Below are 15931 nucleotides of genomic sequence, written 5' to 3'. Positions count from 1 at the left end.
GGACTTGAGACTGCCTACAGCACTTGGGGGACATTAAGCGTCCTCGTTTCAGCAGTGTAGGAAGATTCCCTTTTTTCTCCCGGATTTTCTGGACCTGTTGTCTTTCCTCAAGCGTCACCTTCCTGTTCTGTAATCTACTGTTATTGAATCAGCTATGGGACACACGGCTAAGAAGAGACTGACATTTCTTGTCATATCTATCAGTTGTAGCCTAGTTTTATCTTACTTAATATTGATCTCATTTCCCATATCTTCAGAATTGCTATCATCCACACTGCTGCCCATTACGTGCTACACATGCCATATGAACCCTTCATTATAGTCGGGTCAGTTATCAATACATTGATGCATGATACATGTACCGTTACGTTACACTTGTGTTAACCTCATGTTTTCTTTGCAGCCATCGGGTTTCCAGTGTGTCCAGCCATCTTTCAACCAATTGAACGCTCAGTCTGTTTTTTAGTACACCTGAGTGTTACATTGGTGGGAAGAACTCGTTTACTTCACTACGAGTTCAACGTTGCACCATTGTTGCAAGGCTCAGTGTTCCGACGCGTGTGCTATATATGCCTTCAATGACATCCTCGAGACGGAGGCCCTTGAGGGACATCGTGTCGACTGCATCGGTGCACAGCGCCCTCTGCCGAAGTGTTTTTTTCACAAAGCAGATGAAGATGGATATTGAATATCAAAGATGAGGAATATGTGGGAGGACACAATCCATTCGAAGCAGCTTGATCAGAAGAAAGTAAACACACAATTATAAAGGGGGAGAAAGGAAAAGAGGGTAGATAAAGGGGGTGCATTAAATGAAGGTAAGTAATGACAAGAAAAGACAGATGTAGGGGTGGTGAGATCAAGAAGTCAGAGGGGAAAAGAAAACAAAAAGTGATGAGAAGTGGATGAGAGAAGCTGTTGCAGTATTGGTAGAAAAGGAGGAAGCAATAAAGTCAAGGGAGAAGACAGATATGAGATGGAGGCGAGAGAACTTGAATAAATTAATAAGAGTTGAGTAGAGAAAGAAGAGGGAAGATCGAATGGATAGTATGGAGGTGAAGAAAAAAGTCCTCAAAAGGGAAGAAAGGGGAAGCAAGAAGCAAATTAAGTGAGGGGAGTGAGTCAAGATGATTCTAAAAGTCAAGAAGGGGAGCAGGTGGTATATAGAGAATATTAAATACCACAGAGAGCGGTTCAGATAAAGAGAAGACATTATATTCAAAAGCTGAGAAATGGGGAAGATTAGAAGGGAGAGGATAGGGGGTCCAGGAAGATTGATAGAGAAGTCCACTACCTCTGCTCCACCACAAGTGTGAGGAGTGTGAGAAAAGTTAGAAGTGAGAAAGGAAGCAGATGTGGTAGTATAACAGGGACAATCCAGCTCTCAGTAAGATAGAGAAAGCCGGTAAGATAGTTATAGCCGGTAAGATAGCTCAGCAGATTGAACGCTTGCTGCTGCGATCTGTGTTTGATCTGCAGGTCGCAATTTCGAATCCCGGCAAGGCCAACTATGACGGTCATCCTTCTGAGGTCAATAAATGAGTACCAGCTCCGGTTGGCTGAGATTGTATGTATATATGTTCCATGTAAAGCGCTTAGGTGTAATTTTCTCACAGGGAACAGTATAGACAGCCAGGCTGCCATGAATGCACATTGCCCTCACATTGCTGGTCTGGGCGCATAAAGTTGACAGTTGTATAGCAAATTGGTATAACTGTTATAATGGTGTGCTCTTACCAGTCACTATACCTTAACCAGGTATGGCTTATTCTTAGAGTTGACCATGTGGGGCAATTCCTTGGATGCAGTCACTTCTCCCAGAGGGGGAGCCTCTTCCTATGGGGCTAGGGAGGTAAGGCTCCTACCCGATAGTCTCCCTCAGGGTGGTACTCCACGGGAGGATCTCATTGGGCGATACTCCCCCTTTAGGGACAAAGACAACTATGCAAGGGAAACACGGTATGCACACCTTTCATCACCCCCACCCACCTCCTACCTATCTTCCTATCCCCTCACTATCGCCCAATTTCCATTACTCCCTTTCTTGGCAAACTCCTGGAAAAGTGGGCCAGCTCTCAATTCTGTTAGCTGTCTCCATGACCACCAGTCTGGCTTCAGAGCTGCCAGAAGCACGGAAACTGCTCTCCTGAACATCCGTGAAGATCTGCTCTCCCACCTTGACTCTAACATTCCCTCTGTCCTCATCCTCCTTGATCTCTCTTCTGCCTTCGACACGGTCAACCATACCATCCTGCTCAACTGTCTCCGTGAAAACCTGGCTATCACTGATCAGGCTCTGGCCTGGCTGACCTCTTTCCTCTCAGATCGACCCTCCCAGGTCCAACTTGGGTCCTTCCTTTCATCTATCTTCCTCTCTACCTGTGGTGTTCCCCAGGGGTCTAACCTCTCGCCCTGGCTTTCAACCAATACCTGGCAACTCTCACCCACTGCATTGCCGCTTTCTGATCAAATTTCCATTGCTACGCTGATGACACCAACTCATTTTCAGGCTGCCCTCTGCCACCTCCTCTCCCTCTCTCATCTCTGATTGCCTAACTGCCATTCAAGATTGGTGTGCCACCAATGATCTTTGTCTGAATGCCAGCAAGACGGAGATCCTCCTCATTGGCACACCTTCACCATCCTTTCCCCTCACTCTCTGGCCGGCCTCCCTTGGCCCTCCTCCTACCTCCACCTGCGAGGCTAAGAACCTCTGGGTCATCTTCGACTCCACCCTTTCCTTCTCTGCCCACATCTATGAGGTCTCTAAAAAGTCAAATTTCCGACTGCACCTCCTCAGAGGTACTCTGCCTTTCCTCTCCTTCCCCCATAAGCTCATGGTATCCCAAGCTCTGGTTCTCTCTAGCTTGGACTATTGTTACAGCCTCTTTTTAAATCTTCCTGCCTCTACACTCTGCCCTCTGCAACTAATCCAGAAAAGGACTGCAAGACGTGTCCTTGGTCTCAAGCCCTGGGATCTTATCTCTCCAGCTCTGAAATCTCTACACTGGCTCCCAGTGGATGCAAGGATTAAATTCAAAACCCTCTGCATTGTCCACAAGGCTTTCTGGGGGCTGCGTCCAAAATACCTTCAGCTGTCCCTCTGCAAATACCTCCCCTCTCAAGCTCTTCGCTCCTCTATCTCCAACTCCCTCAGGGTCACTGGTTTTTCAAAGAAACGAGCTGGGGGTAGATCTCCGTCTTCGGCTGGGGCCTCCCTCTGGAACAGCCTCCCTGCCACTCTACAATTTGAGGAGAACCATCTCCGGTTCCGGAAGCACCTCAAGACCTTCCTCTTTTCTTCTGCCTTCGCTCCCCCTCTCCCCTGCTGATCTGTTCTTTCTAGGCACCGTGCACCAGGCCACCTTCTGTCCTTCGGGCCCAGGTACCTGCTCACCCTGCCACCCTCCCGCACTGCCTCCAGGCCATCCCTTGCACTGGGGTCTGTGTCTGTACCCATATAGCCCCCCCCTTTTTCTTCCTGCACTTATCAGACCTACCCTGTCTGCTGCCTTAAACCTAGCACTTGCAAATTGCTGGCTGCATTACCAGTTTGTTGCCTTTATTATTTATTTATTGTTTTTAGCTGTTTCTCCTCTGCTTCGCACTTTCCACTTCTCCCCCTTCCATGCACTTTTCCCCTCCCCCCTCTCCAATGCACTTGCGTGTTATCAATGTCACTGGGTCTAGTAAGATCACTGTTTTGTTCTCCCCGGTTCCCCTCCCTTGCCTTGTCGCGCTCTGAAACACTTGTGTACGAGCGCAATAGAAATAAAATATCAATCAAAAAACTCACACCTCCATTTGCTTCTGTAGCATTAAAAACCACAGATTAACCGGGACGAGGAAGAGTAGGAACTATCTTAGAAAGACTTTCCTGGACGATACTGGACCGAGAAAGAGTAGCAATGACTTCCCTGGAAGGTATTGAGGTGAGGAGAACAGGCAGAGCAATGAAAAGTCCTCAAGACGACTACATACATGTTGTAGTGGTTTTGTGAGATTCAAAGTAAAAACAGATGAAGGACTTGCCAAAGGGAGAAGCCCTTGGTGGAGTAATCCCGAGCGAGGAAGCAGTTCGACAGAGCACCGGGAAGAAACCAGTGAGTGCAGTAACCGCGAGGGAACCAAAATATCCCCGTTCTGTCCAGCGAGGAGGAACAGGACAGAAGCCTGGCCAGGAGAAGGTCCGGGTTTGAGAAGAACCTGGATGGTGCGCACAAGCTCTAACGCACATGCCGAAGGCAGAGGCATGCTGTGGGGATGCTGCAGCCGGTCGGAAAGCCAGAGAATCCGGCGGAAGACCGAAGCGGAAGCTTGGAGAGCCACAGACCAACTGGAGGAAGCCATCAAGAACCCAAAAGGTATCTGGGTCGCTAGGAAGGTTGGTGAGGGCGTAAGGGAGTTGAGGAAAACTCCAAAACTACCGAGCAGGGGCGAGGATGGAAACTCTGGAAAGGAAATATGAATACGGGCATGGGATTCGCATCCAAAAAGGAAGGCGAGGCATCCAAGTCAGCTTCTTCGAGTCAGTGTAAAGAGGCCATGGGAAGGGAGACATTCCCTCTAGTGTTGTGATTTGTGGAGTCACCCTGAAAATGTCCAGGGGAAGAGAGTCATTCCCATTGCATTGTGAAAACACAGAGCAATATACCTGAATAAGGGAGGCAATCTCCAGGATTGAAACCTGGGGAAGAGAGTCATTCCCTCAGGTAAAGATCCCACCTTACAATTGAAACTGTGATCCGTTGCCCAGTAGAATGGAACCGTTCTTCTGGACCAAGAAGATCCAACACCCCATTAGTTTAGTTACAAGCTTAAGGGACAAGAATTGGTTTTTGACACAGGATGTGGACTCTTGATTTAAATGGACATCCTGACTGAATCCTTAGTATTTTCGTTGAGGTAGGGACCCCTTATTGCAGTTAGGAAATGTTAGCTTTTCTCTTTAATTTTGATCTTAAATAAAAGTTTATGCCAAAAACCATGCCAATTGTGTGCCAGTCTCCTCCTCCTGCACCCTTACCCTACCAGATGCATAAGGGCAACAATTTTTATATTTTGGACAAGAGGTGCAGAAGTTAAATGCAGCGTCTGTACGTAATAACTCTGGGTCACAGCAACTGTGAGGAATGTACATGTGACCTTTGGTCCAGCATTGTGCAACTAAACAGCAGGTGCTGCAAATGTCAGGAGACTGGTGCAGCAAGGGCACATGTATGCACTATGTTTTTGGTATGAGCTTTATGAAAGGGGGTCTGATTAGCAGGCTCCCCTTTCAGAAACAGATTTACCAGAATCATTTTATTTTAATCAAAATATAAAAATAAAAAAGTATGGGCTTTCACACCCTCGCCAGATGGCAATCCGTCACATGGACACAGAAAGGCTTGATTACTGCCTTGTTTAACCCCGATAAGGGGTTACATGGGTAGCAGGCCTGACAGCAGTAGGCAAAGAGGCTTCCTCAGCTTCTGTAACTAGCGGAAAGGTGAGGCAGGTAGGACAATAAGGGCCCACAGTGACAAAGTTGAATCCCACAAAAGCTTAATTGCCTCACCAATTGTCACTCTTATACAAGAAATTATACTAGTACAGCAAGAAACCTAGTTGTTTCTCCTCATACTGGGAAACACCTTCTGCTTTTGCCTACCAGAATCACAGGTGAGAATATAGAAGGAACATATTCCAGACGCAGAAGAAGCTTATTCAACAAAAAAAACAAAAAATGTCCAGAGGAGGTGAGAGGCCTTGAATGAAGAAAAAAAAAACAATGTCACATTTGAACAATTCAAACACATATATATATATTTTTTTATAACTAGGATTTCAGAGTAAACCGATACAAATAAAGGATCGGGGTTGAAAGCCTGTGAAGGAAATGTTCGAGGGAGAAAAGACCGAAGATTATTTTTCAGAACTAACCGTCGGTCTTTCTCCCCTGAACATTTCCTACTTGGCCTCCACCCACACCCCCCTACTTACTTTGCGGCAGCCGCCAACTGGCTGTGTCCCTGCAACGCCTGTTCGCTTTCACATCCGTGATCGGGAACTGGTGCCGCAGGGTCCCCTTTTTGGGGGGGGGGAGCTTTTTGGGATCAGTTCGGGGGGGGGGGGGGACACCCCCGCTCACAATATAGTGAACAAGGGTGTGGGGGAGACCCCCCATAACACCTGCAGCCCTTAGCACCGAATGGGGGATTTGGTCAAACTTATCAGCCGTTCAGAATATTCGAACGGCCGAAATTCAGCTCGATCATCCATTCAGTCTTTTAATCTCAGTCATTTTTGATGATTCCCAAATAAACAGCTCTCAACCCACCAGAGGGTTATTGGGAGGGTGTGTGTGAAAGTGAGAGGGATTTAGAATGCTGTCAAGTAGTTTCAATAGATAAAATCCATAGTTTCTTTGCCCATCTCCCCCACCTCAAATGTTGAGCTTGGCATCCAGAATGCCCCTTGCTACTGCAACACCCCGTAGCTCAGTTAAAAGTATCCTAACAGACAGGACTCAAACAAAGAGACAGACAAAACACTAATGATACAACATAAAACACACAGATCAGTCCACTGTATTGTCCATTTGGAATGTGGGACATCTAGTACACCCACTCAGCACTCCTTAACACTTACCATGTTCACATTTCACCCCTCAACCATATAAGTCATTAAATAGCCCCCCCCCCGTAGACCCTTCCGAGTAGTTCTCACTCTTGTCCCTCCTTGCAAGTTTCATATCTATGAAAGAATTAGAAGGCTGCAATCCACTAGAAAACCCAGAGTATGTTGCATGGCCACCACAAGTGCTTTGTAGAGATGGAATCTCTGGCTAGATGGGAGTTTAGCAACAAGTGCTTTCTAAAACATCCGTCCAAACCCCCCTGACCCTTTTACAGTCCCATCACATGCGTGTCATGTCACCCAATTCAGACTCGGACCCAAAGCACAGATCTGAGTCGATGGGGCAAGGACTCACAGTCCGGTCTCATATAGGCCGAAGAGGTTTTTTTGCCGTGTCCCAGGTTGAGATCAAGCTTAGAAAGAAAAAGGTCTACCCCCTAATTCTTCCAACAGTCTGTGGTAACATCCTGTTCCAAGTCCTCTGCCCATTTATGGGAAGACTCAGTCAGAACTATTATCCGCTTTGTCTGCTTTCCAGGGCATGAGTTTAAGAAGGTCAAACCCATTTTAAAGGCAGACTCGAGCAGTTTGCAGAGCCTGGGCCTTCTCTCTGTGTCATTACTCATCGTTCTAAGCCTATGATGAGCTAGGAAGTCTTGTATCTAGCTATCTCTAATCTTCCCAACTGGTATCTTACCCACAACCTCTTGAAGGGGAGAAACGCCCTCCACATTGCCACATTCCTGAATTGCATCATACTCCTAGAGACCTTGCTCTTCCAATAAATTTGTTTGTTAATTTGTAAATGTGGGCTATACAACAGTGGGGTTTCACAAAGTAGCCAGATGGTGTGTCCACTGTCTATCAACCAAGAGCTGAGGGCCCCACGTATGGCTCTTATGGTGAAGAAGGGGCTTTTGGTGCTGTGTGCCCGCTTCAAGGAGCATATGCTGCTAAATTTGAATGGTTGAAGTGTGTAGTCCATGTCCACCTAAGTCGGTTTATCCTGCCTTGTAGGATTCACACAATGAAAGGCTTTTTTAAAGGAGAAACCCGATGAGCTTCATTCAGGCCTACCTAGCCTCAGGCTAACAGGCTCTTGCCGGCCCTGTACAAGTCCCCCACACCCTCAGCAGGGGTGATTTCTACAATGAAAAACAATGCATTAAAGGTATTTGAGGTAACGTGAAATACAGTTTAAATCTAGTGTACAAGCCTTACCTGTATTAACAAGGGCGCTGCTGTTGTAGAGCGTGCCAAGATGTGGTCCAGAGAGAGAGAGGAAGGTGTGAAGTTTGCTGAGGTAATATTTAAATCTAGGCCTTGTTAGCACAGAGCGGATAATTAAATTTCCAAGAGAGTGGCCTATAAAACTGAAAGATACAAAATGTCAATAATTTGAATTTTTGTAAAGTCGAACAAATTGATGCCGTGACACATTTGCCAAACAGTATCAATATGCTTAAAAGAGTTACAAATATGCCCTTAAAACACAGGCCTGATCCCTGCAAATACTGTTTTAGGAATGTGTATGCTTGTTAATTAATGTGCAAAGGTAGGAAAAACCAACTAACAAATGATTATTTTGCGCATAGTCATTAAAATGCATTTTCAGAACCAGCCCAGGGGAGTGGGATTCTGAGAAGCCACCCTAGTTGGTGAACAGGGAATTTAACCCAGAGGTCTAGCCAATCTCTGTCTAGATATCCAAGTAAGCATGGACTGAGCGGTGAGGAAGACTTCAGGAGACATGCAGATGGTGTGGTAATACAGTTAACCCAACATGAAACATTCCAAGAGCTCACGCAACAAAGGAGCCTTTATAACTCTAATCATAGAACGTTAAAATTATCTATACTTCAATAATACCCCCCACACACGCAGTTGGTGATCTCAAAGTGAGATCACTTACACTTTACACAGTAGAAAAATGTCAAAAATGCTCTAACCAGTAACATTGTGGGTAGTAATGTGAAGAAAAACAGTGCACATGTAATTATGGCACCTATAACAGGCGAGTAGTAGTTCCAGGAGAAATGCATTTACTAAGATTGAAGGTAGGTAAAACCAATTTAGGGGCACTCTTGCAATCCCATCACACAAGGGGTTACACTGAAGGAGGGCAGGGGGTGGGGAGGTCAGGCATCCTTTGCCAGAACTCCACTGATCACGACCAGGCAAGGGAAATTCAAGGCATGGACTTTACGCCCATTAAATCCCTATTGGGGGTTTGAAACAGGTATTCAAGTTCCGATCCTGAACTCCCTAGGGTTCTCAGAACTACTGAGTCACTTACTTCTGTCTTTGGACCAGGTGCACAAGGTCCAGGAGCAGCAGGTCCAGTGGCTAGTTTTAGCTTCAGGATTGTGTCCTGCAAGATGGTTCTAGATGTCTAGCAGCAAGATGGCCCAGGTACATCAGCACAGCACATACAATGAGGAGAGAAAAACCCGAGGACACAACAGGACAACCGATATGGGCAGCAGTGATGATCAGTCCAATCAGGGGGTTGCAGGTGACATTTGTGGCAGCAAAGAAGACAACTTCAGGGAGGCACCAGCTTCATGCAAGAGAGCAGCAGGAGGACAGGTCCTAGGCCACAAGTCGACGATCAGTGGATTCCCAAGTTTCAATTCAAAGTCATGAGATGCTTTTAATGAAACTTGTCAGTCCACACAATGGTTTCCGGGACCCTTTCCAAGGCTTCTGGTAGCAACCTACTCGTGCAAGGGTCTGGACTAGTTGGTCCCATCAGCCAGAGTCTAAGCACCAACAAGAGTCTTCAGTGGATCTTTGGATAAAGGCAGGAATTCACAAGGACTTAGCTGGAGGTAATGCCGGTCATCTTCGGCAGCATTCTTCAGCACAATGCACCTCTTTCTTTGGGGTCTTGGCTCCATTCGACGATCTGGGTAGCAGCTGCAGGACTCTTCCTTTTATCCCACTTTCGGACTGGGGCACGCCCCTGACAACCAATGGTAAGGATCTGCATCATTCAAACTGGGAAGAGTTGTGCAATAGTAGAGACCCTCTTGCCTGACATCTGCCCTGCAACAACCATCCCCTAACTGGAATGTGGATTGGGGCACGACAGTCTCGATCCCCACATCCGCCCTGAATGCACACACCCCGACTTTGACTGGGAAGTCAGAGCTGGAGCCAGGGAATGGCTTATCATATATGGCCTTTTTGACCTGAGAAGACAGAAAGAAGGGCAAAGGACAAGATGCACAAAATACAAGGCATAAAACTTGTGGCACAGTCATTTTCTAGTACATTATACTCAAAATGTCATTATGCAGGAAAGCATAAAAGTACACTGGGGTAAAACAAAAACGGTAGATTAGTCTCCACAGTCATCAGCCACCCTAAACACATCTTAAAAGTAACAAAAAATGTTGCAAAAGAAAAAGGATACATAGTATCCCTGCAGCTTTTCACTGTATGGTGATGCATGCCATAGTAAAACTACAAAGGATTCTCTCAAATAGGATAGGGCTCCCCAGCACTGGTAACCATAAGGGCTCAGAAGTGATCCCAAAAGAGAAAAGTTGAGCAAGGAAATGCATCAATACATGGATGATATGGAACTATCTTAGAATCTCCTCTTAGTGGAATATGTTACGATCTAGTCAATGCCTAGTAGATATCGAAAATTGGATGGCTTCTCACTATTTGAAATTGAATGTGATCAAAACCAAGTTTCTTTTATTCTTGCACACTTCCTGTCTTTTATAATTTTCTAATTGGTAAAATTCCCAGTGCTGCTTCTGCCTTTTTATTGGCAGTGAAATAATTGGGTTTTACTTTGGACAACCGACTATCCTTAGTAACACTTTTTTTTGCTTCAATTGTCTTTAAAAGCAATTCTTTCTGCTGATAACTTTCAGTTGCTGGTGTAATCTTTGGTTCCATCTCAAATAGATTTTGGTAATTCCATTTTAGTTGGTTTTCCACAGTCTTGCCTTGCCCCTTTGAAAGCAATTTTTAATGCTGCTGCTCACCTAATTCAGTGTGCAAAGAAGTTTGATCATATAACTCCTATTTAAAAGATATCGATATTGGCTCCCAAAGGTCTTGATGATTGTTTTTTTTTAAATTGGTGTGCATTGTGTACAAAATCATTTATTTTCAGACACCTTCATACATAAAAAAAAATCTGATGAGGTTTGCAAAGCTGTGACTCTATTTGTCTCAGTCCCAGCATTTAAGAATCTTTTCTATGAAAAGATCCTTTACAGGTTCCACATTGTCCCATTGGAATGCCTCTCCAGCCAATTTACACAAGATCTCTGGCTATTTAAAATTCAGGAAAAACTTGGAATTTTGCTCTTAAATCTGTTGGCTTTATGAGATTTACTCTTTTAGTCAATTGCTCTTATCAAGTTTCATTGTAATTATTTTATTTATAAATATTGTACTATTTCATGGTTTAACTCGTACATGTTTTCAGTATGTACAGCACTCTGATACATGTGTGACTGGTTTGTGCTAAAAAACAAAATTAAAAAAAAAGGAAAGTCAAGCAAAAGGTAAGACAGGGTTCAAGTCATAGGAAAAGGTTGGGGGGGTTACATTGATGCACATGGAGGGAAAGCAGCAAAAAGAAAATCATTCCTAATAGTTAAAGCATGTGCAATGACTTGTATTAACAAGCCTAAGCAAAGGAGGAAATTAACTTATATAAAGGCAATGTTTTTAGCCAAAATGCATGCTAAGTGCCGTGTTTTATTTACTCATTGCCACCATAGTAGCTTTCTTGTGTTTACTAAATGTACTAATCTTGATCAATTGACAACAATTTCAGGCCAGTATTTTAGTTCATGAGGCAATTACCTTTCATTGATGGGGATGATTTGGCCCATAATTTTCCCACTGCAAAGCTTGATCAGTTCCCAATTCAAATGCACAATTTATTATTTCATGATAGGTGTTCTATATCAAGCCACAATGCGAGGAGCCAAGCTTGTGCTTAAGCATCAGTATTAAAGCGTTGACTCCTCTGTGTCTAAGAAATGTGTATGTCCTATCTGTCAGTGTTTTGTCAGTGGCAGTAACATATGGAGGCACAAGTTCAAACTACCGAGTACATATACAGATTTGAGCTAAAGGTATCACAAACATAAAATATAACCAAACTTTTCCAAGATCTATCCAAGAGCTTTTTCATTTTAAGATTGGTTAAGTTATCTATACCACACTACATACCACCAAATGTCCACTTCAAATAAAAATGTGTCAGATGTCAAACATTTTTATTGGCTTTAAAAAAAGAGGAAGGGCAGCAAAAGCGTTAGTAGAAAAGAGCGTGTGATTCAGTCTACGTAATTATCAGGGTCATGCTGTTCATTTTCGGACTATCATTTCCTGTCATAATCTAGGGTAGGGGTGAATCAGCAGTTTAAACAAGACATTTGCCAGATTTGTAATCCAATTTTAGCAGCAGCCCAAAATGGCTTTCTACAGAAGAGACCATAATCATCATCAAGAAATGTACTGTAAGCCAGATAGAAAATGGCCGTGTTTGATATCTTAGCCTACATACAAGTCCCCCCTTCTTTTTTTTTAAACAAAATGAAGTTTGTTTACATATTTTCAGAAAAGTGAGATGGATCCGTAATTCACAGGAGATGTTAAAACGTGGAATAAGCAGACTGCAATTGTATTTAGTGGAAGAACAGTTATGTCAATTTCGATCAAAGGTGGCTTATAGTAACACATTTACAGATGGTGGAGGCATTCCCACGAACGGTGCCTGTAGAATAGCACAAAGATAAAAACAAGTAGAGAGCCAGTTTATGGGGGTGTAAAAAAGTGGGGCATGGACCAGGGGCAGGGCAAAACAAACAAACAAAATAAATAAGACAACAGGTGACTTTCAAAAGGTAACATTAACCTAAGTGGGCAAATCCTATAAACTATAGATTGCTATTTAAATATACAATATTACATTTTCAAGCATCACTGGAGGCATGGGTAGGGTCAGATAGGGAGGATGGGGCAGAAGGAACTCCCTCTTAAGCAAGTAAGTTGCGTTTAAGCCAAGCTTTGAAGAGATCCACAGTTGGGCTGGCTTTCATTGTTATAGGCAATGGGTTCCAGTGGAGTGAGTAGGGAGTAATAATGGAAGCGAGAGGAGGCACAGGGAGGATATGGGATGGTGAGGTTGAGTGCAGAGACAGATCGGAGGGAACGAGGTGGTGAGTAAACTAAGATACAGTCAGACAGGTAGTGAGGAGCAAGGCCATTGATAGCTTTGAGGACTATAAGGATCTTTGAGAATAGAGACCGGTTGTGTATGTAGAGCCAACCGCCATGTTTTTGGTAGCTAGAAGTGGGGAAGGAAATGTGTAGATTGTACAGAGTCTGGGTAGCAAAGTGGAGGATTTTATCTTGAGAGAGGAAGGAGTACAGAGAAAGCCAAAGGAGTAGACTTGAGCAATAGTCAGGTTAGCTTAGCATGAGAGTGGAGATTAGCGTTTTTGTAGTGTGGTTAGTAAGAAAAGGACACATTTTCCAAACGTTAAGAAGGTTAACACGAGCAGTGGAGGCAGCGATAAATTGTTGCACTCATACGTCAACAAGAACCCTGCGATTGCAGGTCTTGGGTGAGGAAGCAAGTCGGTCAAGCAAATAGTGGAGGGGAGGAATGCAATTGGAAGCTGTGCGAAAGATGACATTTTCTGAAGAGTGCGGGATGAGGCAGTGGAGAGCAGTCCATTGATGAATTGCAGTGTGACAATTTGTAATCTGTTCCAAGATGAGTGGGTAAATGGAGGTTAAGGAAACATATTTGACTGTCATCAGCAAAAAGGTGGTACTGAAAGCCAAAAGGATGAGATAAGTTGTCCTAGCGCTAGAGGGTTAAGAGAAGAGGTCCAATGACTGATCCTTGGGGGACCCAACAGGAAGAGGGGTGGGGTCAGAGGTTTGTGAATTCCAAGAATTTTTAATGGATCGACCTTCCAGGTGGGAGGCGATCCACACAAGAGCAGATTTGTGAAACCAAAGGTCCTGGATCGTGAGGAGGAGAGAGGAGTGGTCAACAGTGTCCAAACCAGCAGAATGATCCCATAGGATGAGAGTAGAAGAGAGTTTGGAGTTGTGAGCATTAGAGAGAAACATGGAAACATGCATGAGTGCAGTCCTGGCGGAGTGTTTACTACAAAAGTCATATTGAACTGGATCGCCAAGGCCATTATCCTCAAGGTATTTAGTTATCAGGACAAAGACTACAAGCTCAAGGCCTGCTGAATAATGGGGAAGGTGGGAAAACTGGGCGACAGCTTGCTGGGACGTTTGGATCAGCAGAGGGTTAAGCCAGTTGCAGATTTGAGTCTTTGACCATTTGGGGTGCAAAATGGTCAATAGGAGTACACAATGGGTTGGCATTGAAAAGGATGGGTGCTAGTTAAATAGGAGAGGTAAGTGAGAAGTACTCGAGGGAAGATGAGGTAGGGGGAGGTGGTGGAGGGAGAATGAGGAGAGAATTTTTGTAGGCTAGGATTATGGTAAGGGTCCATAATTTGCACCAGCGCTATTGGTCCCAGCGCTTGTTTGTTTTGAGGGCTGAAACGGACAGAAGTGAATGTGCAAGCAGGATAGTGTTGGCTAAATTGAGTCATAAGTGCATAATTAAAGTCAGAGAAAGCATGGGAAATGGAAGAGGCATGAATAGTGGAACATAACCAAGGTAAGGGGCAAAATAGCCCTGTCTGAAATCCATCTTAGTCATTGAAGAGGGGAGATCAGGAGTCAAAGGTGTAGAGACTGATGTTAAAGTGAACAATGGAGTGATATGAAGAAAAGTTATCAATGGAGAGGTCAGAGGAGGAGAGTGAATTAGAGAGAAAGACAAGGTCAGGAGTTCCCACCAGAATCTGTAGCAGGGATCAAAATTAAGATTGGATAAGCAGGATCTAAAAGCAGCTGCTGCGTATCCAGCATTAACTAGTGACCAGGAGCAGGGCGTGGCTAACTAGCCATGGACTAGGTTGTGTCTCAGTGCAGAACACCTGATGATCCGACTCTTAGCTGAGCATTTATGCTACAAATACGCTTTTTGAGGCTTGAAACGGAAGGAAAGGTGGTCGGAATACATGTGTAACAGGAATCCTGAAGGGCAAGTCAACCGTGTCTGCGGATCGGCAGATAACTGACTTTCTGCGTGGCGGCCGTGTGGAAACGTTGTTGCCAAAATGGCGGACAACAAAGGGAGCGACATCGCAGCCTTGCGGATGCCGGATTGCTGCTGAAATACACGGACGGTGGGCGAGGCGGCTGCCTGCAGCACCGAAGGGCAAGCTTCGCCGTGGGTTGCGCCCCGGGCCCGTATACATGTGGAAGCTTGCGAGTGCGAGTGCTACACTGTCTGCGAGGAAGTGCCGTGGGCTGAGGCGGCTCTCCGCGAACTGGGGAGACTGAGTGCGGAGACGTCGGCTATATGTGATAGAGCCGAGCATCGCTCTGCACTGCGATACGAAGAAGCAGTGCCCCCGGCTGAACATCAAAGAAGCAGAGAGCGCTTACAGCAGCGCGGCTCCCACCTACTTATGAAATCAAGAAAGCGTGTGAAGACTGCTGGGTGCCGAGTGGAAACGAGTGGGCTCCGGGCGGCAAAAGCAGGCGGACAGGAGCATGAAGAGTTTATGTACTAAAACAGCAAGTTGCCAATCTTGAAAATCGGGTGGAAGAAGCGAAAGGAAGGGCGAGAAGAAATAATATACAGGTGGTCGGCCTGCCAAAGGGGGAAGAGGGCCATGGCCCCACAAACTACGTGGAGAACATGATCCTCCAGGAGATTGGAGCAGACAAGCTTTCGCAGGGGTTCACGGTAGAGCGGGCGCATCGCGCCTTAATGAGGAAACCACGACCTGGGGCTTCGCCGAGACCGATCATTGTGAGGATCTTGAACTACAGAGACAGAGAGAAGATCCTGGAATATTTCCGTAAAGGCGGAACGATAGAAAGAGCATCCACCAACATCGCAGCATAACCGGATTACACGATGCTGGTGCAGAGGCAGAGATACAGCTACGTGGCCGTCAAGAGGAGGTTGCGTGCAGCAGGCATCAAGTACACGCTTCTGTACCCGGCGAAGTTGAAGGTGTTACATAAGAGCAGAGCAGAGTTTTTTGACACTCCGGAGGAGGTGGTGACATGGCTGGACCTACAGGGTTGCCCGGAACAAGAAGCGGACCTCGACCGGCAGGAACGTGAAAACTGAAGATCTTGTGCCACGGACAATGAGGGGGTAAGTGGGAGGGTGATCCTGGTTATACTGGGAAAGTGAGAGCGGTTGAACATTGGA

The 15931-nt window shown here is 45.3% G+C and overlaps 1 protein-coding gene across 9 annotated transcripts in view; it reads right to left on the bottom strand.

Annotated features, from left to right (window-relative positions):
• FAM135A (family with sequence similarity 135 member A) overlaps window positions 1-15931 on the bottom strand; it is a 1883908-nt gene that overhangs the window by 263800 nt on the left and 1604177 nt on the right. For all 9 annotated transcript variants that reach the window (XM_069606210.1, XM_069606209.1, XM_069606213.1 and 6 more), the window contains one exon: window positions 7843-7994. In XM_069606210.1, the coding sequence (XP_069462311.1) occupies window positions 7843-7994 (152 nt within the window). The remainder of the gene's footprint in view (window positions 1-7842; window positions 7995-15931) is intronic.

Source organism: Ambystoma mexicanum, chromosome 4p, assembly GCF_040938575.1.
Source record: "Ambystoma mexicanum isolate Mex_15411 chromosome 4p, UKY_AmexF1_1, whole genome shotgun sequence".
Classification (NCBI taxonomy): domain Eukaryota; kingdom Metazoa; phylum Chordata; class Amphibia; order Caudata; family Ambystomatidae; genus Ambystoma; species Ambystoma mexicanum.
Note: the sequence above shows the minus strand (reverse complement) of the source record. Positions and strands in the feature narration are given on the sequence as shown.